This window comes from Sinocyclocheilus rhinocerous, unplaced genomic scaffold, assembly GCF_001515625.1.
Source record: "Sinocyclocheilus rhinocerous isolate Xijiao unplaced genomic scaffold, SAMN03320098_v1.1 scaffold1111, whole genome shotgun sequence".
Classification (NCBI taxonomy): Eukaryota; Metazoa; Chordata; class Actinopteri; order Cypriniformes; family Cyprinidae; genus Sinocyclocheilus; species Sinocyclocheilus rhinocerous.
Genome location: NW_015655406.1, coordinates 655,545 through 680,892, shown reverse-complemented (window position 1 = coordinate 680,892; position 25,348 = coordinate 655,545). Strand labels below are relative to the sequence as shown.

General features: G+C 35.6%; 2 protein-coding genes across 2 annotated transcripts; one reads left to right on the top strand and one right to left on the bottom strand.

Moving 5' to 3' along the window:
• Window positions 1-12,785: 12,785 nt before the first annotated feature.
• Window positions 12,786-18,183, bottom strand: LOC107718244 (E3 ubiquitin-protein ligase TRAIP-like). The gene is made up of 16 exons (XM_016525236.1): window positions 18,027-18,183; window positions 17,795-17,899; window positions 17,381-17,438; window positions 17,189-17,275; window positions 17,051-17,090; window positions 16,834-16,961; window positions 16,639-16,733; window positions 16,076-16,189; window positions 15,813-15,900; window positions 15,585-15,674; window positions 14,773-14,861; window positions 14,536-14,691; window positions 14,411-14,450; window positions 14,202-14,312; window positions 13,577-13,627; window positions 12,786-13,457 (listed from the first exon to the last, which is right to left on the bottom strand). The coding sequence occupies exons 2-16, from the start codon at window positions 17,890-17,892 to the stop codon at window positions 13,341-13,343; spliced, it is 1,362 nt and encodes a 453-aa protein (XP_016380722.1). The 5' UTR covers window positions 17,893-17,899; window positions 18,027-18,183; the 3' UTR covers window positions 12,786-13,340.
• Window positions 18,184-18,391: 208 nt separating this feature from the next.
• On the top strand, window positions 18,392-24,228 carry LOC107718229 (protein SAND-like). The gene is made up of 6 exons (XM_016525224.1): window positions 18,392-18,470; window positions 19,113-19,367; window positions 21,208-21,624; window positions 22,690-23,455; window positions 23,570-23,717; window positions 24,211-24,228. Exons 2-6 carry the CDS (start codon window positions 19,238-19,240, stop codon window positions 24,226-24,228), a joined length of 1,479 nt encoding a protein of 492 aa, XP_016380710.1. The 5' UTR covers window positions 18,392-18,470; window positions 19,113-19,237.
• The last annotated feature ends 1,120 nt before the right edge of the window (window positions 24,229-25,348 follow it).

Below are 25,348 nucleotides of genomic sequence, written 5' to 3'. Positions count from 1 at the left end.
ATTCTGTTACACCAAATACACAAAATAATGATCTTTAAAAAAGCATCATATGACCCCCTTAAATTCTTTGTGTCTTTTGTGTTCTTTTCTTTCTTCTGTGTTCTTTATGTAATTTCTTTCCTTGTGGCTGGGAGTGTTGCAAAGGCAAGGACTATTAATGTTCTTCTGAAAATGCAAAAATTTAGATGTAATAGTTTATGAATATTATGGATATGATTTATTTAAACGACAAAAAATAGACTTATTATATGGGTGATATCCCTGGGTCAATTTGAGGTTAAATACACAGCTAACAGGGGCAAAGTGGTGATAGGGTTCTTTCAATAACTCAAGTTCACAGGTCGCCCCCACTTAGGATGAATCCTGTGACAGAATAAAAGCATATGGCTTGTGTACTGCAGACAGAAAGGAGGAAGACATGGGTGGGTGGTTTCTTTTCAGCATGTTCAGACAGTTCCACTGAAACTGACGCAGTTCAGTCAGCACTTCTGCTCCCTGTAACACGCGAGCCTGCGTGAACACACACATTCTGATTCAGGCTGCATGAAAATCTGAGGAGCCCAATGCCAAACCTCATTCTAGACAATTCATGGCTGCAGGGCAGGTGTGCACAGCCACACACACAGAAACACACACACACACACACACACACACAGGTTTGTTTTTGTGTCACAAAAACGCGCGCACACACACACACACACACACACACATTAAAGTGTACTTAGTGTAGGGGGAGGGAGTTTTCTTTCCTCACCTGTCTTTTCTGCCTTGAGTGGGCAGAAGGTGCAAACAAGCTAATAAATCACACAGAATGAAGTTTTTTGAAAATCTAAAAATGCACAAAGTTTCCTGTGAGGGGTAGGTTTAGGGGTAGGGTTGGTGTAGGACAATAGAATATACGGTCTGTACAGTATAAAAACCATTACGCCTATGGAGAGTCCCCACAAGGATAGCTGACCAGACTGTGTGTGTGTGTGTGTGTGTGGTTCACACAAGTTTTTACCTTTATTAGTTGAAATGCCTTTGGATACAAATTTTGCTCTTACAGGTGCACACGCAGACATAAAGTTTGCGACACAAACAGATTTCACCAGTAATTTCAAGGAATAGTGCATAAAAAATATCTTGTAGGATTTTCTTTCCTCCGTGTTACACAAAAGGAGATATTTCAAACAATGTTCACGTTAAACTCCAAAAAGCCACCATAAAAGTAGTCCATATGACTATATTAAGTGCTGTATTTAGTATTCTGAAGCCATACGAAGTACAAACTGAAATTCAAGTCCTTGTTCACTCACGTTTTGGTCTGTTTTTCTGATTTTAAGCCATTTACTTACAAACACCATTGATTTCAATGTGCCTTGTAAATTAATATGTGTTTGTGTGTGTGTGTGTGTGTGTGTGTGTCATCATTTTTGGACCAGTGTTAAAAAAGCAGATAACAAACTTAAAACTTAACTAAAACTTAAAATAAAAATACAAACATAAAGCTAATTCAAACTATTAATAAATGCTATAATATTATATAAAATACTAAAAAGAAATACTAAAATTCTAAAAACACTGTTTTGGACTTTTCACAGCACGCATTAAGTTGCGTTTTTTCAAATACCTAAAATGAGCTAGAATCAGAAAAATTAAACGAATAAAAGTCATGTTAGTTCGTAAGGACATGAGTAAATATTTTTCATTTTTTGTGTGAACTTAACCCAACATGTAAGCAAACGAGAGTAGTATCATTTTCATATTGCAGCTACAGACTGATTTAATCGTGACTGAAATATTGTCGACATGAAGTCACTCTCCTTGCATGTGCGTTTGAGTGTGTATAAAGGATTTGTTGAAGTGACTACTAGAGCCAGAGGGATAATTGTGGGCTTTCGTCATTTGTTTTGGGAAATCCAACACCTCTGGATTCCCAAAGCGGCCATTCTGTTCAATGGTTGGCTACCTGCACAGGTACTGAGGTCAGTGATGCATGCTTCAAGCTAACACCTCCGCTCTGAAGTCATGCGTCCATTATGCACTCCGTCATCTCCCGCTCCGTCTGCTCATCCCCAGATCCATGTCTAAGCTTCAGTGCGGGGAAAAACAGCAGAGCTCGGAACAATAGCAATGCCACTCAAACCAAACTCCTGCTGGAGGGAGTGTGTGTGTGTGTGTGATGCTTGAAAGAATGGAAAGACTGTGGTGTCATCTAACCGCAGGGCCAAGACTGTTTTCAAGGGGTTCTTCACAAATGTGTGCATGATATTTTACTGGACGCCCCCTCCTCTCACCTCATATGCTTTATTCTGTTATTCTATTCATTTTCCACTTACATAATGAGAAAAAAAAACATATTTGAGAGCTTTTACATTGGGGCACTGGAATAGACTGGAAATGAGAGAATAAGAGAAAGAAACCTTGCCAAAAAAAGCGTGTTTTTTTTTTAAGGAAGAAGATAAAATATGTGAGTGATTGAAAATGAAAGAGAAATGGGGGGTCAGTAACCTTGTCCTGCTCATCAGCAATTTATTTGTTACATGTCAGGAGAGTCTTTGACTGTCTGGTGTGGAATACTAGCCTAAAATACTCTAAATATGTGTTTTTTTTTAAATTGGTATGTAAAACAGTATACATTTACATTGCGTTTACATTTAATCATTTAGCAGATGCTTTTATTCAAAATGACAAATGAGGACAATTGAAGCGATCAAACAAACAAAAGAGCAATAATAATATGTAGAAAGTGCTGTGACAAGTCCCGGTTAGTCTTCCGCAGTACACATAGCAAGGTTTTTTTTTCTTCTTCTTCTTCTTTTTTTTAATAATAAATAAAAAGAATAAAAAGTAAATACAATAGAAAAAGATTTGTTATAGGGTCAAGTTGTTATTATTATTTTTTTAAATAAATAAAAAGAAAACAAGTAGATAGAATAGAAATAGAATAGAGAGTGCTAGTGTTAGAGGGTCAAGTTTTTTAATAATTAAAAAGAAAACAAGTAAATAGAATAGAAATAGAATAGAGAGTGCAAGGACACAGTGGTACATATTTCAGTAGTTTATATTGGTTCACATTTCAGTAGTTTTGGTTCATTCAGATAATTAGAATTATTGTATTTTAAAAGTTAAAGAATGAATTGAAGATTTACACTTACAATTAATAATATTAATATTATTTCATATAATAACAGTCATATTTTCTTATAAAATAAATTAATACTTTAATTCAGCAAGAACGCAATAAATTGATCAGAAGTGACAGTAAAGACATGCATAATGTGAGAAAAGATTTCTATTTCAATTAAATGCTGAACAAAAATATTACGCAGCATAAAGTTTTTCAACATAGATGATAAGAAATCTTTCTTGAGCAGCAAATCAGCATATTAGAATGATTTCTGAAGGATCATGTGACACTGAAGACTGAAGTAAATATAGTAATAAACTAAAATACTAATGAAAATATAATATTTAGCATAGAATAGATTCCAACCCCAAACTTTTGAATGGTAGTGTACATACTATATACTGAAGAAATATGAGTAACATAGTAGTGTGCACTTCTGAACATACACTGTCAAGCTCTGAGGAACTAGAGGAGCATCCTTACTCAGCTCTTACCTCATTTCCTCTCTAATAGCCCAACACCTCCAAAGTAGCCACAGTCTGAAGAATGACACTCTATCTAATGATACAAACTTGAGCCAGACTGGGTTTGATCCTATTTTGTATGCGTATAGGTATGAGTCACATGATTTCCTGCAAACCTTTGTCACCGTGTTTTACCTAATTGCAAAACGGGCTGTTATGTCACTGAGCAGACAGGCTCAGACATGGATCTGGTCAGGTGAGCGGTGGAGAGGCACAACAACCCAAAAGGCCAGTATGATCAGCCGGAGACTGGAGTAACGTCGTTGTGTTGCGTTGGTAGGGAGGGTCAACTTGTTTTCTTGTAAACTGCTTTACTGATTGACTAACCTGTTTGATTCATTTTCCTTCATTCCGTTTATGACTAGCAATTTCAGGAAAGAAATGTAGTGAATTCTAATGCATGATTAATATTCAAATAAATACAATTATAATCAAAACAGATCACTTTATTATGCTTTATAAAGTATAATAAAATATAAGGATAATATCTAATCATTGATCAGTCTTTGTGGTGGAATATACACATTATCTTTCGTCTTTTTGAACTCTGTTAGTTCAGTCTGACCTCATATGGTCTTTTTATTGTATTCTTTGTTATGACCTTTTTAAAAAGTCTGAGATGAGTTAAATAAACATCAGCACTGTCTCAGGTAAAGGTCAAAGAATTAAAGAAACTGTCACCAGGCCTCTAGACAAAACCATGGCATCAGCAGCGGATGAGTCACAGTCAGCCCAGCTGACCTCTGACATTTAATAGTCAATACACTGATCTGAGAGCAGCATAGCTGATCCTTTGGAATCACACAGGAGAAGCTGTTCCTGTTCCTGGACCTGAGTGTGACATTTACAGTAGTCATCCTGCCTTGTGACTTAAGGAAAAAAGCAAATAAAACAACACAATAAAGATGGTACTTTATGTGATCATTTGAAAGTACTCATAGCTTCATATAAAAACTGACATAGGTTATTTATTTAATTAAGTTTCAACAGCAAAGAAGATATAGGTAATCCAAACGCACAAAACGGAGTGCAATGCACAAACAATACCGAACCCATGAAAGGTGAACAAAGAGGAACTTAAAGGGGGGCAGACGTGGCCTAATGGTTAGAGAGTCGGACTTGTAACCCAAAGGTCCATGGTCCATGGTAACTGATGGCTGGCGGGAAAACTAGAACAAAGAAAAAAGGAAAATGATGAGAAAAAAAAACTAAAAGTCCATGACAATGAAACTAAAAGAATATAACGGTTACAAAGACATACTTAGAAAGCTCTCTGCTTTCTAATCTTTATTATCTCATAACTTGAATATATTACTATTGTGAGCTGTCTCAATCTAAATCATGATGCAATATTTCAGCTTTTTTGTTCAATTATTTTGTATCTTAATATTATATTTTGTATATGAATATTAATATTAACAATGTATTTAATTGACATAAAACTGTATATTTCATAAGATATTTTATCCTGGTTGTGGTTGATATCTTTATTGTCACATAACAGATTTAATTTCACATAACACGGCATATTTTTTAGGATATTTGATTTCTGCACTTTGTTGTTTCCTATTTTCTTTTTCTCTCCATTTTAGTGTCTTTATGATTCATTGTGTACCCTTAAAACTAAATTTTACATCTGCGATTGATGAAGTTGAATTGTTTTATATATCTCCTATTTATCAGTAATGAAAATAAAATATAAAAACAGAATACAAAAAAGAGAGACACCAAACCTGACACATCTCTGTTAATTAATGCGACAATAAAATACAGCTAAATGCACCATGTGAAGTTGATGTCATTGTGGGTTACTTCATTTGAGAAAACACAGTGGCTCAATGGGAGTCTTTCCTGTTTATGGCTTGTCGTTCTTAATAGAGTTTATTCTCTCTTCCCATGATAAAAATAAACTCTGACACAGGATGTGAGCTTCTGACTGATGTGTTGACCATCCATGAAAAGCAGAAGTCAGATATTCACACTGTCCTTTTCTTTCTTTTTTTTCCTGTGTTGTTCTTTTCTTCCAGTAACCCCCCATACAGAGGATTTATCTCATGAGAAAGTCCAGTTTATTTTTAATACAGACACACTGGAATATTAATGGAGATGGTTTCTTGTAGGACTTTCCCTTAGAAAGAAGTATACTAATAGCACACTTGAATAAACATCTTTTTCGTAAGGGTTCTGAACAAAGAAATTCACTCTTGATATTATTTATTATTTTATGTATAATTAATCCCAGAGGATAGTATTAGTGTTTCATATATGACTGCAGGTCATTTATATCTTGCTATCTGTTTTTACTTTTCATTATTGTAAAACTATTATATAAAAATCAATCAATCTCATACTGCCCCCTAAAGACCACACAGTTTGTTCAATTAATGACCGATGTCATCAGGTTTGAGTAGTTTGTAAAAGTGCGATAAGGCTGTAAAAGCAGACTAGTGAGTAGATGAGTTTACCTGCTAGGTCCCCAGCAACTTCTGTAGCCAATTCTTAGCTTGTTCAAGAAAAATGAAAACTTGAACTTGAAAAAATCATGAGAGGGACATTACTGATGCATTTTATGGCGTAGAATAAAATGCCAGACCTTATTTCAGCCGTTTAACCAAAAACACGAAAAAACAAACAAAAAACACTGACTTTGGGACAATGGAACCGGAAGTGCAAAAATGCCACATTTCCAGGTTATAGGAATCTCTATAGTAAGAATATTATGCTATTCTGATTAAGCCACAGTTTTAAGTATATTTCTGAGAAGTACATAACGCCCATATATGAGAAGTACATTAAAAGTAGACTAAAAGTATACTTTCCTATTTTTAGTTTAAAAGAAGTATACTAATAGCACACTTGAATAAACATCTTTTTCGTAAGGGTTCTGAACAAAGAAATTCACTCTTGATATTATTTATTATTTTATGTATAATTAATCCCAGAGGATAGTATTAGTGTTTCATATATGACTGCAGGTCATCTATATCTTGCTATCTGTTTTTACTTTTCATTATTGTAAAACTATTATATAAAAATCAATCAATCTCATACTGCCCCCTAAAGACCACACAGTTTGTTCAATTAATGACCGATGTCATCAGGTTTGAGTAGTTTGTAAAAGTGCTATAAGGCTGTAAAAGCAGACTAGTGAGTAGATGAGTTTACCTGCTAGGTCCCCAACAACTTCTGTAGCCAATTCTTAGCTTATTCAAGAAAAATTAAAACTTGAACTTGAAAAAATCATGAGAGGGACATTACTGATGCAGCAGAGCGGTGTGGAATAAAGGTAAATTATGTGAAAAATAATGTGTTTTTTAAAAAACTAAGCATTAACACATGTTAGACTGCACCCCATAAACACAATCAAGCCTAGAAAAAACCCAGTGAACCCCCCTTTTAAGAATAAAATTAAGAATATTTTGTATTTCCAAAAACATTTAGGAATGTTCTTATCTTTGTTCTTAAAATTGTTCCAAAGACAAAACTTAAGAAGAATTCCTGAAAATAAGTTATTTACTTCCAACTTGAGTTAAATCCCTATATATAAGATGTTTAATGAATTTATTGGGTTGCCAAGTTATTAGGCATTACAAGATAATACTGCCAACATATACTATTACAAGTGATGTGCATGAGTACTGATGTGACACCAGTGATCAGACTTTTTGCTAAATTGGAAATTCAGTAAGAAAAAAATGAAAACTTGAACTTGAAAAAATCATGAGAGGGACATTACTGATGCATTTTATGGCGTAGAATAAAATGCCAGACCTTATTTCAGCCATTTAACCAAAAACACGAAAAAACAAACAAAGAAACACTGACTTTGGGACAATGGAACCGGAAGTGCAACAATGCCACATTTCCAGGTTATAGGAATCTCTATAGTAAGAATATTATGCTATTCTGATTAAGCCACAGTCTTTTCCCATCTATAATTCCATAATCATTCACTCCAGGAGCCGATTTCACAGGATTAAACATGAATTCTGAACTCCTGTTAAGTCTGTAGCAACGAAAATACATACATACGTATGTATATATATACATATATGTATATATATATATATCATGTGTGAAAATAGTAAATAGTGTGCAAGACAATAGTTGAGAACTTCTTAAGAACTTTTCAAGAATTGCATTTATGAACATTCTTATGAAATTTCTTTACTTCTTTCTTAAGATTTTCGTGAATCTGGCCCCAGGACAGAGGAATGTAAATGTGCACATGCCTACCCACACATATTTTTGGTGTTGCATAGTTGAAAATGATGCAGTTTTAGCTGGGGGCAGGAAACCCTGTTATTTAAGATGGGAAATTCTGTATGAGCACTTTTCACTTGCTTATAGCATTTGTCAAGTATCTCCGTTGGGAGTTTAGGGGTGATAAAGCATTTGTATGAAGATCTCAACACAAATCTATGTGATCTATGATTCGTTTCCAGATCTGTATAGACATAAAATAGAGGAAATGGAGACCCAGCAGAGACCCTCTTTAGCAGGCTTTAGCTCTGCCCACTCGCTTTGGTTCACATGCTTGTCTGGCTGCCCGTTCCCCCACAGGCTCTATGTAAACACTCCAGGATCTGCTTTAAAACAGCCCAGAGGAGCAGAACGACCAAATCAGCTGCAGATGTTTATACTGCCGCCCCAGCTGCTGCCCTGAACAGGAAGTGGCCATGGCCAGAGCAACTTAACTCAAAGCTAAATGTGGCAGTAAATATTTTCTGTTTAGGGAACATGAGAAAAGCCACACTAATTTCTTCTGAAACCTTGTTCCAAGTCTTGAAGGAAGTTCAAGGCACTGGGAAGAGAGAGTGAGAGGTCAGTTGGACTGTGTTGCGTGCACAGCTTCCTGTCAGTTCTGCTTTCCCATGAGCCTCATGGTCCATAAAAGACCTCGTATCTTATCTTCCATAGCTTCATTAACTTAATGAAAACAATTACGGATCACGAGTCGGCCCAGATGGTTCTTATAAAGCCAGTGCACTGATCTGACAAGAACACGCTCTGAGAAACATTCAGAGAAATCCGAGAAGGGAACTTTTGTAGGGATACATGGAGACAAAGACATTCACATCTACACATATATGAGTTTGTCGTGCTTTAGACAAGGAAAATCCAAAACCATGTCATTCCAGAAGGCCAGTGGTTGACAGTATGCCTTTTTAAGTGCGATATATCACTCAAAAATAAAGGTTCCAATAGGGGGTTTTCACAGCGATGCCTTTGAAGAACCATTTTTTGTTCCCCAAAGGACCTTTCAGTGAACAGTTTTAAAAGGAAAAGTTCACCCAAAATGAAAATGTGCTAAAAATGTACTTACCCTCAGGCCATTCAAGCTGTAGATGAGTCTATTTCTTCATCAGAACAGATTTGGAGAAATTTATCATTACGCCACTTTTCGTCAGAATGAAAAGCCAGGAGAAAAGTAATCTCATCTGAATCAGGAGAGAAATAAGATGTTTAATGAATTTATTGGGTTGCCAAGTTATTAGGCATTACAAGATAATACTGCCAACATATACTATTACAAGTGATGTGCATGAGTACTGATGTGACACCAGTGATCAGACTTTTTGCTAAATTGGAAATTCAGTAAGAACTCCACAAAGACTCAAATAGGGTCCTTGTTTTTTATAATTATAAGCAGCATTAAGCACAAAATAAATATTTAAAATACACAGAGGATTAAACATGAATTCTGAACTCCTGTTAAGTCTGTAGCAACGAAAATACATACATACGTATGTATATATATACATATATGTATATATATATATATCATGTGTGAAAATAGTAAATAGTGTGCAAGACAATAGTTGAGAACTTCTTAAGAACTTTTCAAGAATTGCATTTATGAACATTCTTATGAAATTTCTTTACTTCTTTCTTAAGATTTTCGTGAATCTGTCCCCAGGACAGAGGAATGTAAATGTGCACATGCCTACCCACACATATTTTTGGTGTCGCATAGTTGAAAATGATGCAGTTTTAGCTGGGGGAAGGAAACCCTGTTATTTAAGATGGGAAATTCTGTATGAGCACTTCTCACTTGCTTATAGCACTTGTCAAGTATCTCCGTTGGGAGTTTAGGGGTGATAAAGCATTTGTATGAAGATCTCAACACAAATCTATGTGATCTATGATTCGTTTCCAGATCTGTATAGACATAAAATAGAGGAAATGGAGACCCAGCAGAGACCCTCTTTAGCAGGCTTTAGCTCTGCCCACTCGCTTTGGTTCACATGCTTGTCTGGCTGCCCGTTCCCCCACAGGCTCTATGTAAACACTCCAGGATCTGCTTTAAAACAGCCCAGAGGAGCAGAACGACCAAATCAGCTGCAGATGTTTATACTGCCGCCCCAGCTGCTGCCTTGAACAGGAAGTGGCCATGGCCAGAGCAACTTAACTCAAAGCTAAATGTGGCAGTAAATATTTTCTGTTTAGGGAACATGAGAAAAGCCACACTAATTTCTTCTGAAACCTTGTTCCAAGTCTTGTAGGAAGTTCAAGACACTAGGAAGAGAGTGAGAGGTCAGCTGGACTTCCTGTCAGTTCCTGCTTTCCCATGAGCCCCATGGTCCATAAAAGACCTTGTATCTTATCTTCCATAGCTTCATTAACCTAATGAAAACAATTACGGATCACGAGTCGGCCCAGATGGTTCTTATAAAGCTAGTGCACTGATCTGACAAGAACACACTCTGAGAAACATTTAGAGAAATCCGAGAAGGGAAGTTTTGTGGGGATACAGGCAGACAAAGACATTCACATCTACAAATATATGAGTTTTTCATGTGCGTTAGACAAAAAAAAAGTCCAAAACCAAGTCATTCCAGATTCCCAGTAGACGGTATGTCTATTTAAGCGAGATATGTCACTCTTAAAAATGAAGGTTCCTATAGGGGGGTTTCGATGCCATATATAAGAATCATTTTTGTTCCCCAAAGAACCATTCAGTGAACAGGTTTAAAAGGAATGGTTCACCCAAAAATGAAAATGTAATCATCTCAGGCCATCCAAGATGTAGAAGAGTTTGTTTCTTCATCAAAACAGATTTGGAGAAATTTAGCATTACATCACTTTCTCACCAATGGATCCTCTGCAGTGAATGGGTGCCGTCAAAATAAAAGCCAGGGAAAAAGTCATCTCATCTGAATCAGGAGAGAGATATGCACAGATCAATATTATTATATATTTGGGTGGATTTTTAAGCGACAGGACAACAGGGGTTGGACTTTTTCATTGGAGGAAGCGTTATTATGGATTGTGGTCATGTATTTTGACCAGAGGCGACAGTTTAAAGTTAGCGCTTTAATGATGGATATGATTATTACAATATGACTTTTCACTGGACTAGAGTCATGTGGATTACTTGTGGATAATTGAATGTCTTAATCAGCTGTTTGGACTCTAATTCTGACGGCACCCATTCACTGCAGAGGATCCATTGGTGAGAAAGTGATGTAATGCTAAATTTATCCAAATCTGTTCTGATGAAGAAACAAACTCATCTACATTTTGGATGGCCTAAAGGTGAGTACATTTTCTCAAATTTTCAATTTTGGATTAATTATTCCTTCAAAAGAACCAGTGTGATAATAGTCAAAAGAAACTTTTTCTTATATAAAGAACATTTTGTGCAATATGAATGTTTCATGGATGTTAAAAGTTATCGTGGATGCTATTAAAGAACCTTTATTTTTAAGAGTGTAGGAAAACAATGTTCCCAAAGGAAATCTTCCCAACAGAAACATGTTTACTTTGCACTGATATATGTAGACACTAAGACATAGGTGAAAATTGCATCACTCAGCGCTCCATTCGTGTACCTCAAAGAGAATTATGGGTACTCGGGAAGCACCGGGAGGCTATGGCTTTCAAGATCAGTAATCATCCCATCAAAAACAGATTCCCTTTGTGCTCGCTGAATAAATCCCATGCTCTTCGGCCTGATGGAAGCCTTCCAGAGTATGAACAGCATTCAGCAGGTAGTCCACACCTTATACAGAAAAAATATGGGACAAAATTGGAATTGAGAGAGCCGGATGCACAAGAGGCTTACAGGCGTGTGATGCAGTTGAAGTGCCAGAAATGATGATAAGATCAAAATTGTTCTCCACAGGACATCACGAGATCTTTACTGTGATCTGTAAGCTCTGGCTTTATAGAAGCTGTCTGAGATGGGTTTTGTGGTTGTCTGCACTTCAGTGTTATGCTGCTTAAGGAGTTCTAATAGTTTTTTGTGAATGTTATGATCAGGATTTAAATAATTCACTGAGTTTTTGCATGGAAAGATGTGCCAACTGGAACTGGACACATTGGATAAGGTTGTTTGTGGTTTTGGATTGACAGCAGCTTGGGTGGCATTTCTTAGAAATAAATATATATAAAAAATAATTGTAAAAATGCAGTAATGCAATTGTTTTCTCAATAGCAGAAAGAAGTCTCGTATGCTTCCCAAGGCTGCATTTATTTGATCAAAAATTCAGTAAAACTGTTAATTATCATTACAATTTAAATAAGTGTTTTCTATTTTAATATATTTTAAAATGCTATTTATTCCTATATGTCAAAGCTGAATTTTCAGCAACTATTGCTTCAGTTTTTAGTCACATGATCCTTCAGAAATCATTCTAATTTGCTGCTCAATAAACATTTCATATTGCTGTGCTGCTTAGTATTTTGTGAAAATATTGATGCATTTTTCGAGGATTTCTTTTGATGATTATTGAATGGCAGAAATTTATTGAATGCCCTGACATACACAAACCTTTAGCACCCCCTGCTGCCTGTACAGACTAACTTTAACACTCTACTTATAGCATTATATTTTGTGTAAGATTTACAAATGTGTTTCATCACAGCCAACTATATATACTATAATATATTCTGACACTATATATTTATCTACATAACGCTACATAAGTTATCAGAAAGCTGAAAATCAAGTGACGTTTTTGTCTGGCTTATACACAATATTTTGGAGTTTGATATATTACAAGGCACCTTTTATGAATTCCAAGAATCCTGACAAGGATTACGAACAGAGATGTAAATAGAAAAAAAGCTATAGTTTATTGTTTCAAATTATACTCTGTACAGAGACAAGAAAAAAATGAATGAAATCTGAAAAAAAAAAGACAAAGACTTCAATCAAAATATTCAGAAAGGAAAAGACAAAACAGACAAATGTAAATACAGAAACTGGATATAAATTCTGACCTAAAACACTTAAAATGCCAGAAATGCAGCCCTGTTGAAAAGTCAAATAAATAAAAGTATTTTCTATCTCATGAGACACAAGTTCATTTCAGCGTAATATGAGGCACCCACTACCCAGTGGCACGATTTAGTCTGTACAAGAAAGAGTCTAAAAACACACATAGATAAACATTTAGATCAGCTTAGAGTGGCCATTAATATTTCCACAAACACAGTCTAGCACTAAAATTCATTTTCAGTCTCTACTGAAAATTTCCAAAAGCATGTGGCATGAAGTGTTATCTGTTGATCACCAGCTCCCTGTGGATGCAAATACCCCTGAAACTGGTCATACTCACACAAGAAACTGTTCTTAGCAATAGACCACTAGGACCACTTTCCTTATTAACATCGCTGTAAATAGTGCCTTCCCTTATTGCATTTTTGGCTGGCATCATGGGAAAAATGTCTCTTGCAGGCCTGAAAAGGGAGATGTTTTATTCCAAGAAACCATCCAGAGTGGTCAGGCTGGAGGTGGGCTTGCTTGTAACGGGCCTGGACACCTTCTTCCTCTTGGACTTCATGGCGAGGGGTCTAATCTCAGATAAAGGAGACTGGTGCACGTACTAAAGTTAAGGAAACATTATGAAAAAACTAAACAAAACAACAACTTCAAATAATTATTTACATACGTAATGGTAGCAATATAAGTATTTTCATTGGATAAGGATACAGGTTGGATAAATTTGGCTCTTCCCCCAAGTCCATCATAGCCAGATCTTACCTGGAATAAAAACGATGCATTAAGGCAAACTGCACAAAATGTTCAAAGGTTTGAGGTCTATAAGATTTTTTGTTGTTTTTGAAAGAAATCAATACTTCTATTCAGCAAGGATGCATTAAATTGATCAAAAGTGACAGTAAAGACATTTATTATTTATAATTACAATTATATAGCAGCCTTTGTGAGCATAAGAGACAGAGACATAAAAGAAAATCTTACCACCCACAAACTTTTGAATGGTAGTATATGTGTGCATGAAAACCAAGAAGAGTTTTGAGAATGGCCATTTGAAAATTGTATGGGTCTGGCTTCTGGTGTTATCTGCTGCCAGCTCGTTTTGCTGCTTGGTATTATAAATGTGTCTTACCATATTATTTTTAATGTAATAACATAATTATGAACACACTGGTTTGTAGTGCAAACAGTTTTACCGCTTACTGCACTTTGTTATTCTTCTCGTTATTTCTCTATGGCGGCTAATGAACCGGAAGTCTCACACATTCACAGAAAACGGCTTACTACCACGTTGAAGAATAAGGTGGATAAGTTACAAAAACATTTAGAAGTCTCTCACAGTGCCAAATTTGCATGGGTCCAGCATGCTCCCTAACGCGTTCTTTCTGAAGAGCAGCGAGTTCCTTAACATGGGCCCCATCATGACATCATCTTCTTTAACACGAGCATTCTGAGAGCAAAAACACACACACACACACAAACATTACACCCTCCATCTAATCCAGTCTCATATTCTTCAACACCAAGACATCCTGCTTGTACACATACACTACGTCCAAGTGCATTTTCCATGTTTTTGGATGACGATCTGTGGAAAAATGAAAACAAATGGACATCAGTAGAAATCATATGAAGAGTTGGATAAAACCGTACTGTGCAGAGTAAAAACTCACACCGAAGGGTCCAGACGCATCTTCTTAGATGGCACTTGAACGGGTTTCTTCTCCACCTGTTCGGGTGTGTTAATGTCAAAGGTCAGGTTGAGGTCAATTTCCTGAGAGTCTGTCATCAGACCATGACCAGGAGGCTTCAGCTCCAGAGGAGCAGGGCTGGAAATACAAAAATCAACAATGTCTCTTTCAGCAGATCTACCAAATAGTTTTGCTCAAAATACAAACTGAAATTCTGACCTTTCGAAGACCAGTCTGCTGATGGCCTCATTGGTGCGGGTCGGAGTGCTTAATGTCCGCTGCAGAATTTCCACCTTCTTCTTCAAGCTCTGTGAAACATGAGATGTCAGATCAAGAGTTTAGAAACACAGTCAGTTTGAAAAAAAATTGCACCCCCTTGTGGCTGATTTGAAGGGCATCTTGTAAAAGTATTTTGATGCTTATATTAAATGCATTTTTACAGAATAATAAGATTTTTATGTATGTTCTCAGTTCATCTTTCCCTTCCATTCTATTTGTGTTCAAATTATGCAAATTTTAACCTTAAGGCAAGACACTACAGGTGAATAGGGTAAATTTTAATTAAAGATCATCACACGTCCCCCGTTAATTACTCACAGTACATTAAAGACATAATATTTTGCATTACAAGTTCTAAAATTGTATGTTTAAATATGCAAATTAGGCATTAACTAATTAAAAACACACTAATTTGCATACATTTCCGGAGCAGAAATCTGAACACTGGAAAGCCAGGTTCAAAATTTTTGTTTCATTTTGTTAACGTACTAGAGTTAAAGATCCAAATTCCCTTCCACAAAAAAAAAACCTTTTTTTAAATCTCTCCATAATTCAGAAAATACTGTCAACAGTCAGAAAAAAATTCTACATGTTTTTAGGAATAAAATTATATATAAAATTATTATATAATCCAGACGAATGTTTTATGAACAAACCCCTCTGTAAAAACCATAAGAATTTAGATAGGATTAATGGCCTTTAAAGATCAACAAATGCAAATAGATAAAGTGTAATAAAGTAGAATTTCTAACAGTGATCTCTTTGTCTGCGTTGGACAGGTCGTTCTGAAGTGCCTTCATGTCCTCCTTTGTTCCGTTTGTCTCTGCAGTGGCTTTTTGCAACTGCAGTAAAAAAAAATTAACATACATTACAAATAAATAAACAGATGCTGAAAAAAATCTATAAAAAGATCAATAAGCAATTATACATTTCTAAATAATGATATTTTTGATAGACAGTCTCAGAGACAAGAAATGAACCTTGCTGTTAGAAGAGATGAGTTCCCTTTTTAGTTTCTCACACATCTCATTTGATGACTTGAGGCTTCCTTTCAGATTGTCGTACTCCCTGAGGATAAATAAAATATAACACTCACACACAGCATATGAGGAAGCACAACTGGTGTACCGACATTCTAAAAGGTTTGGGGAAGTAAAACTACTGAGGTTTTAAGTTTTAAACTATACAATTACACTACATATGCAGCGGTGAGAGTGTGTATTTGCAGGAAAGTAAAGCTTACTTTTTAAGTGAGATGCAGTATATGGACAGCTGTTCAACAGCAGACTGACCAACACCCATATCAGTGATCATGGCCTCCACCTCTGACCTTTGACCCTGTAGGACCACATCTAAACTAAAGGACAGAAACATGCACAAGAGAACATATGAACAAACAATAAAGTCTACTAAGTATTTTTTAACCTTACAACTAATCAGACAGTTAATTTATTATTTTTATTGTTCACATGAGGAGATGGACACAAACTTTTCGGCTCTCAGGCCTTCTTCAGTGTGTCAATCTCCTAATGTGATCAATAAATAATAATAACAAAAAAAACTTATTGGTTTTTGAGTGTGAATCACTATTGATAAAAATAGTTTTCATAAAAACAACACTGAATTTTTTTTACAAATGTGTTTCATCACAGCCAACTATATATATATATATATATATATATATCTACATAACGCTACATAAGTTATCAGAAACATCACTTTTTACAAATTTGCCACTCAATAAATGTCTATCTCTCACACATACATTTAACAACAAAAACCTGTCTTAGACAAATGAATTAGTACCTTTCATAGGTTTTCATTTTGACTCTGAGTCGCTTGGCTTCCTCTTTGGCTGCCTGCCCTTCATTTTTCTGACTCTCCAAGAAATTCATCTGTTTCTGAGAATTTCATGTACAACAAAGTCAATACCAGCATTAAAATAAAATGCAGAAAGCATGCTGGACTAACAGACACAACAGTTTACTAAAATAAATGTACCCGGAGGACAGCACACAGCATCTCTTTGTCTCCGATTTCCTTCCGGAGTCTATCCAGGTCCCTCTTCTGCCTCTCAATTGTGTCTTTTAGAGTGTCCACTGACTTCTGCTTGTCCCTCCATTCTTTCTCTGGAATGCACAACACATGCAAACACATAATATAAATGGATGGACATTTTAAGGATCAATCAAACTTGAGTTGATTATTTCAGTCTTACCTTTTTCAGACAACACTGCTTTCATGCGATCAAGCTCATTCTGAAATTGGAACAATAAAACAAGCACATCTGTCAATAATTGTTAACTGCGTAAACAAACTCTGAGCATTGAATAAATTCAACAGCATGCTTTATCACCTGTAAACTTTCAGGATCCACTGGCGTCCCATCATCCTCTGGTGCTATGTCAAAGAACAGCTTGTTGATAATGTGCCGTGTACTGACCTGAAACACAAAGAGTGAGGGTTTCATTGCAGTCCAGACCTCGAATTAGTTTAATTGAATTAATCAGAAGAATAAGTCAGTTCACAGGTTAAGTCAATGGTTTACCTGTTTCCTGCATTGTGGACAGGTTTTGTTTGGGGCCGACTGAAACCACTGGAGAAGACTTTGTTGAAAAGAAAAGAAACAGAAAGTCTTTAAAAGTCATTGAGAAACATTAATTATTGTTTAACATTCAAACATTGACATTTCTAAATATTTGAATGTACATACATTAATAATTGGTCAGGTTCCCACACCTTTCGACCATTGAATTTTCATAACTTTATCAGGTATTTTATTAAGGGTTTAAATAAAAATTATTATTTTAAAGACACTTTTTATAGAAATTTTTAGCAATGAGGATCCTGTGTTAATTAACATGTAATGGTATAATAATTGTGTAATATTATAATAATGCATATAATATTATAATATCAACAAAAACAAACATGCAGTAGAGTAAAAAGGAGACAGACTTACCAGACATAATGAAAAGTGTGGCCACAGTGAATTGCAGCCACATCTTTGGAATTATCAAAGAAATCTGAGCAGATGGTGCAGTATGCTCGAATAGGCATTGTTTATCTAAAATATTAGACACAACATGGTCAAAATCTTTATGTTGATGGCACGGTTTGTGTTTTGTTCATTACTGATGTGTTGTGGTACCCTGTACTACCGGTTAATTACTTAATGTGCTGCGTTTACTCACCCAAATAACGCTGAGACGACCGAGAGCTCTTATTCACATGAATTTGTTTAATTAAACTCCATAATTGTGTTTATATGGCTTGTTTTTGCTTTAGTGTTGAGCTCCTAAAAACAGTGAAGCGGCGCACTTAGTTCAAACGTAATGACTCTCCTTTTTGATTGCGTCATCAACATACGACTCCGTGCTGCCTGGAAATATACGGAAAACCTATTGGTTAAGGTTAAGCTAGGTTTATAAGATTTAAGTGTTTAATTTAATTTGACATAAAAACGCGGACATTGTTTTTTTTAGTCCAGTAGCAATAATTTAAAAACTATATGTTCTCTAATTAAAAACTACATTTCCCATAGTACATCTCGTGCGTGATGACGTCTGTGACGGTCCGAGTTGACTTTTGATCCAAGTCAAGTCAACATACAGTGATTTGGATAAACACTATTTAAGGTACAGTAACGATAATTTGTATTATTATGAGTCTAAACTATACGAACAACATATGTTAGACTTGATTAAGTTCAAGCTGGCGCAGAATACGTTGTCTTTTAGTGATATTGAACAGTTTTTAAAGGTTTAGCTCCGTGGCTAGTGCGTTAGCCGGAATGGATTTATAGACATGAGAAAATCAACGAATCTTCCATATGCGTTCAGTTGCAAGAATATCTCAAGATTGGCATTAACATACACCGTGTTTGACAGTTTTAAACAGAGAAGTTGCATTGAGATTTAATTTAAAATTCGCTTGCATCAGCATCATCATTATTGTCATAAGTTTAAATAGTTGAAATACTTGTGATGTTTGTGTGTTAATGTTATTATTGCTGGGAAATGTTAGCATATTTAATAAAAGTGGTTCAGAGCGTTTTATACTTGTATGAAGTTTTCAAACAAATATAACTTTCAAACAAAATTGAAATTATGTAGCCTAATTCACTGTTGTTGATCACTATGAACAAATGTAAAAAAATTGTTTCCATTAGAACAGAATATTATGAAATGCATCAAAAGAAGAATGAAGTTTTAAAAACTGAGGAATTAACTAATTTCTTGTTCCTCTTTTAATGTGTGTTTCTGTAATTTAACTTCCAGACACTGATGGAAACCCTATAAATTGTACTGTAACACCTTCCAAGCGGTTGGGATCATGCAGTGAATGGCGGTTCAGGACACTGTGTCCTCTCTTCTGCTGGGTTTCTCTTGTGCCTGATGCCAGGATGGCGGCAGATGTCCACAATAAGGGTGCACTCTGGGAGGTTAAAAATGGCAACTTGGTGCCATCAGATCGACTCGGGCAGGACAGATCGTATAGTCCGACCCCAGGGCTGGTGGAGGGGACAGAGCCAGGTTAGTTTAACAGTTTATACTCTCAGTTATAACGCTGTGTAATGATTAGATGCAAATATATTCTGCTTTTGACATGGATTGTAATCTTTATTTTTACTTAGAAACATTTTTTTGTTGCCAAAGTTTTTATGATGCTTTGACAAAGTCGTTAAAGTGACCTATATGCTTCTTAAGCCTATAGGGTGGGTCTCTATAAACAAACCACACCTTATTGCTTAGTCATGCATATCCTTGTAATATCCCATTGTATTTCCCGTTGTGAGTGATCAAATCACTTGTATGTTTGTATGTGATAGATGACTAGCATCTCAGAATTAGTTTAGCTGTGTAAATGATTCTTTAGAGAAGTTGAAGTTTGTCACAACACAGGCAGTTTCATAATGATATGAAAGTTTCAACTAAATCTCCTGGAGGATTTCCCAGAAGCCCCGGGAGTATGTGAGGGCTGATTCCTGAAACTGGAAAGTTAAGAAGTGTGCCTATATTGTATTTCGGTGGATACTTGGCTTTGTGGGAATTTTTGAACCTTAAATGAGTTATAAGTGATTTTTGACACATGTAGTTAAAGCATTTACAGAAGCTCTTCAGTCTCATTTACTGTTCAGTCTCAACCTGCAAGTTTTTCAGATTTTCTGATTATATTGATTGAGTTTTTAACAACATTAAGAGAGCAGGGTGACCCATGGCTAATGTAATACAGAATATAGACTATAATTTAAAAGTTTAGTTTAGTAAGATTTTTTTTATTGTTTTTGAAAGAAGTCTGTAATGCTCACTAAGTATAGAGACTGTATTTGATCAAAAATACAGTGAAACAGTATTGTGAAATATTATTGCTATGTAAAATAACTGTTTTATTTTATTTGAATATATTTAAAAATCTATTTTATTTCTATGATAGTAAAGCTGAATTATCAGCAGCATTTACTCCAGTTTTCCATGTCACATGATCATAAATCATTCTGATATGCTGATTTGGTGCTCAAGAGACATTTCTTATAATTAACATATAATTATGTTGAAAACAGTTGTGCTGCTTAATTTTTTGGTGAAAACTATATTACATGTTTTTTTTCAAGATTCAAATGAACTATTTATTTGAAATGGAAATCTTTTGTAATATTGTAAATGTCTACACTGTCTCTTTGGGATCAATTTTATGCGTTCTTAATAAATAAAAGAACTAATAAAAAAAGAATCTTACTTTTGAACGCTAGTGTATATATAGACAACAATTTTATGACAGCAAAAAGAGATGCACATAAAATTGTTAAATTTAACTCTTTATTTAAACAGTTCACTCAAATGCACAGAAAAATACTTTAATAAACATTTTTTCTTATTTATTATCCATTTACAAGGCTGTTGTTAATTTTTTTTTATTTACAGAAGGTGTTGTAACATTTTTTCAAGATTCAAATGAACTATTTATTTGAAATGGAAATCTTTTGTAATATTGTAAATGTCTACACTGTCTCTTTGGGATCAATTTTATGCGTTCTTAATAAATAAAAGAACTAATAAAAAAAGAATCTTACTTTTGAACGCTAGTGTATATATAGACAACAATTTTATGACAGCAAAAAGAGATGCACATAAAATTGTTAAATTTAACTCTTTATTTAAACAGTTCACTCAAATGCACAGAAAAATACTTTAATAAACATATTTTTTCTTATTTATTATCCATTTACAAGGCTGTTGTTAATTTTTTTTTATTAACAGAAGGTGTTGTAACACTCATATAATTGATGATTACATGAATGATACCTCAAGTCAAGTAGCTTGTTTAGCAGAGGTGTGCTATTACTTCTCTAAGCAATGTGTCACTCCCTGACAGGTGCTGGACAGGAGGGCGCCATGTTCGTTCATGCCCAGTCTTTTGAGGACTTGAGTGCTGACAGCGAGCCCAACACTGATGACAAATCTGCAGAGGTTGGCGGCTCAAATCTAGGAAATGCTCAAGTAGAGGCTCTGGAAGGAGATGAGGAGGAGGTGCAGGAGCGAGGTTTAATGATTGAACAGGAGGAAGGAGGGAAAGAGGAGGTTCGGAACAGCAACAAGGCAAAAGAGGAGGATGTGACAAGTGAAACGTGGCGGAGTCACAGGAAGCATATGTTTGTCTTGAGTGAGGCGGGGAAACCCATCTATACACGCTACGGAACAGAGGAAGCGCTCTCCAGCATCATGGGAGTCATGATGTTACTCATGTCATTTGTAGAGGATAAGAAGAACATCATACGCTCCATCCATGCAGGTAAGAGATATTTAGAAAGAAAGCAAATGGAAAATAGCTGGTGTTAATATATGGATGTATGCACATTGCACACTACTGTTCAAAAGTTTGGGGTCAGTATGATTTAAAAAAAAATTAATACTTTTATTCCGCAAGGATGCATTAAATTGATCAAAAGTTGCAGTAAAGAAATTTATAATGTTATAAAGAGATGAGGAGGAGTTGCAGGAGCGAGGTTTAATGATTGAACAGGAGGAAGGAGGGAAAGAGGAGGTTCGGAACAGCAACAAGGCAAAAGAGGAGGATGTGACAAGTGAAACGTGGCGGAGTCACAGGAAGCATATGTTTGTCTTGAGTGAGGCGGGGAAACCCATCTATACACGCTACGGAACAGAGGAAGCGCTCTCCAGCATCATGGGAGTCATGATGTTACTCATGTCATTTGTAGAGGATAAGAAGAACATCATACGCTCCATCCATGCAGGTAAGAGATATTTAGAAAGAAAGCAAATGGAAAATAGCTGGTGTTAATATATGGATGTATGCACATTGCACACTACTGTTCAAAAGTTTGGGGTCAGTATGATTTAAAAAAAAATTAATACTTTTATTCCGCAAGGATGCATTAAATTGATCAAAAGTTGCAGTAAAGAAATTTATAATGTTATAAAATATTTCTGTTTCAAATAAATGCTGTTCATTTGAAATTTCTATTCATCAAAGAATCCTGAAAAATAAAATCTGTCATGGTTTCCACAAAAATATTGAGTGACACAACTAAACGTTGATAATAATGAGAAATGTTTTCTTGAACTTCATTTAAATTAAAATATAATAAAATAGAAAATACCTATTTTTTTATGTAATCATTTGCAAGAATATTATATTTGTAATAATTCACAATATTACTATTTTTGCTATATAGTTTATCAAATAAATGCAGGATTGGTAAGCATAAGACTTCTTTTAGAAACATTTCAAACCAGCCCCAAACTTTTGAACAATAGCTTATACCTTTTTTTATATACCAAATTTATTTTCATATATATATTCATATACATTTTTGTGTGTAAACATATCTTTCAGATGGCTACAGTGTGGTATTCCTGCGGAAAAGCCCTATTATCCTGGTGGGAGTCTCTCGCACTAACTGCTCCGACCGGGAATTGACACGAGAGCTTCAGTACGTCTACTACCAGATCGTTAGCCTGCTCACCCTCACACAGCTGAACCACGTCTTCCAGCATCGGCAGAGCTACGATCTGCGCCGCCTACTGGCCGGATCAGAACATCTCACCGACAACCTTCTGCGGCTCCTCGATCAAGATCCAGGCCTGCTGCTGAGCGCCGTGATGTGCCTGCCTCTGGCCAGTTCGGCCCGCAACGTGGTCTCCTCCAGCTTGCAGGCTGCTAGAGCCAAGAACCTGGTATTCTCCATCCTGTTAGCAGGAAACAGGCTGGTGACGCTGGTGCGCAAAAAGGACCAGTTTCTGCACCACATGGACCTGCACTTGCTCTTCAACTTGGTCGGCTCTTCGTCCTCATTCCGAGAAGGTGAAGGGTGGACGCCCATATGTCTGCCCAAGTTTAACCCAGCTGGATTTTTCCATGCACATATTTCTTACCTGAAACCAGCCTCGGATCTGTGTCTCATCCTGGTGTCCACAGATCGTGAGGATTTCTTTAACCTCTCCGACTGTAAGAAGCGGTTCCTAGAGCGCTTGCGCAGACGCAGTGCATATCAATCCCTGCAAGAAGCACTGAACACCCCAAGTTATCCTGTTTCACAGGTGGGCATACCTGAGCTGCGACACTTTGTGTACAAGTCTAAAAGCTCTGGGCTCTATACAAGGTAAGACAGTTTAGTGATGATCATGAAAAGAAAAGAATGACTGTAGAGAGATAGACACGCATTGAAGCTTCATGTTTATTGCTTTTTATGTACCTTCCTGTTTTTTCCTATCAGCCCTGACCTTCCAACTCCGTACCAGGGAGAAGAGGAGCACGAGAGGCTGATGGGATTGTACCAGTACCTGCATAGCTGCCTGCATCAGCCCACACGCCCCCTGCGCTACATCTACCGCTGCACAGAGACTGAGAACCTTTATGCCTTGGTGAGTCTGCCATAAAGTGCAATACACTGGCATTATTAGATACCATTCAGAGATTTTGTTATGTGTATGCATGCTCGAGGAGCTAATATCACATTTGTATATGTTAGTTATGATTTCTGTGTTGTATAAGCAGTCTTAGTTTACAGTTTTGTGTTATATAGTCTTGCCCTACCATTGAACAAAAGTTTTGGGTCAGGAAAGTTCAAAAGAACAACATTTATTTGAAATGGTTTGTAACAATATAAATGTCTTTAATGTCATTTTTGATCAATTTAATGCATCCTTGCTGAATAAAAGTAAAAAAATACTTACCACAATTTTTGTACAGTAGTGTACTGTAATTCATGATTCCAAACGATAAACACTAGCAGGAAATGGACTGTATTTTAGGTAATGGACTGTATAAATACTAGTAACTCAGAAATGCTTCTGTTTGTGAATCTTTTTGCACATTAAAGTTTACTGACAGTGAGTTGCTGATATTTCTATGTAGAGTCGGGATTGTGGATAGTAGTAGTAGTTATATATTTTCTACAAATGGATTGCATTTTGTGGACAGCAAGAGATTATATGAAATTAGTTTTGTGATTTAATGAGATTGTGAAATGATAAACATAACTTTTCAAGCGGTAATACAGTGTTGATATCGTAAGAAAGTTAAGTGTTGAAGCCTCTTCATAATATATAATAATATATTAATATAATATAATAAACTATTGAGTAGTAATTGGATATACCACTGATAGCACAACATTTTTTATTTATTTTATTTTTTTGTAACAAAAGGTTTGGTATGAATATGTGTAAATGTTTTCATTGAATCAGAAAGCTAAATTAAAACTAGCCCAAACACAAGAAAATGTTGATGTTGACCCTTTCCATTTATAGTTATATAATGTTATATGTGATACAGACTACATTTTGAAAAGAGAGTTGGGATATTTTTTTATGATTAAGACTACACTGACAAACAATATTTGAACATTTTATAATCAAGCACAGAACCTCTGCATATTTGTCTAAAGTACTGTACATAGCCTATTGAATACAAATGTAAATGCATTTAAATATACCACCACAAACATTCATCTACATTATACCATATGTTTTCTCAAGCTGTTCTGTAACTCTGCAGATACGCTTCCACAGAATTAGAATTGCTGGGTGAACAGTTACTCTGTCATACCAGTGTAGTCAAACACTTTCCTGTGTCTAATCCTTGTCAAACTGCTTTTTATTCTCTAGAAACTTATTAACAATGTGGCATATTGTTCACACCAACAACTTCAATTTACATTTAACTGTGGATTTAGAATTTAAGACCAAGTTTGGTATTGTCAAGTAACCACAATCTTGTGTAGATTACAATAGTGTTAGTAAAGTTCAAAATTAGAGGTTGCTCTGAAAAACCTCACTCAACAAGAAACAAATCTCATTTTGTTTTTTAATAAATCACTGTTTGTAATGAAAACGTTGTGTATCTGTGTGATGAAGACATTGAATTCGATTATTTAAAGATAAGAGTTTATTTTCGTTTCTTGAGGTTTTTACAGCTCAGTTGTGTGCTTTTGAGAAATCTTCTCACAACCTGACCGACACATTATACTATTTGGACAATGTGCGCTCTGTTT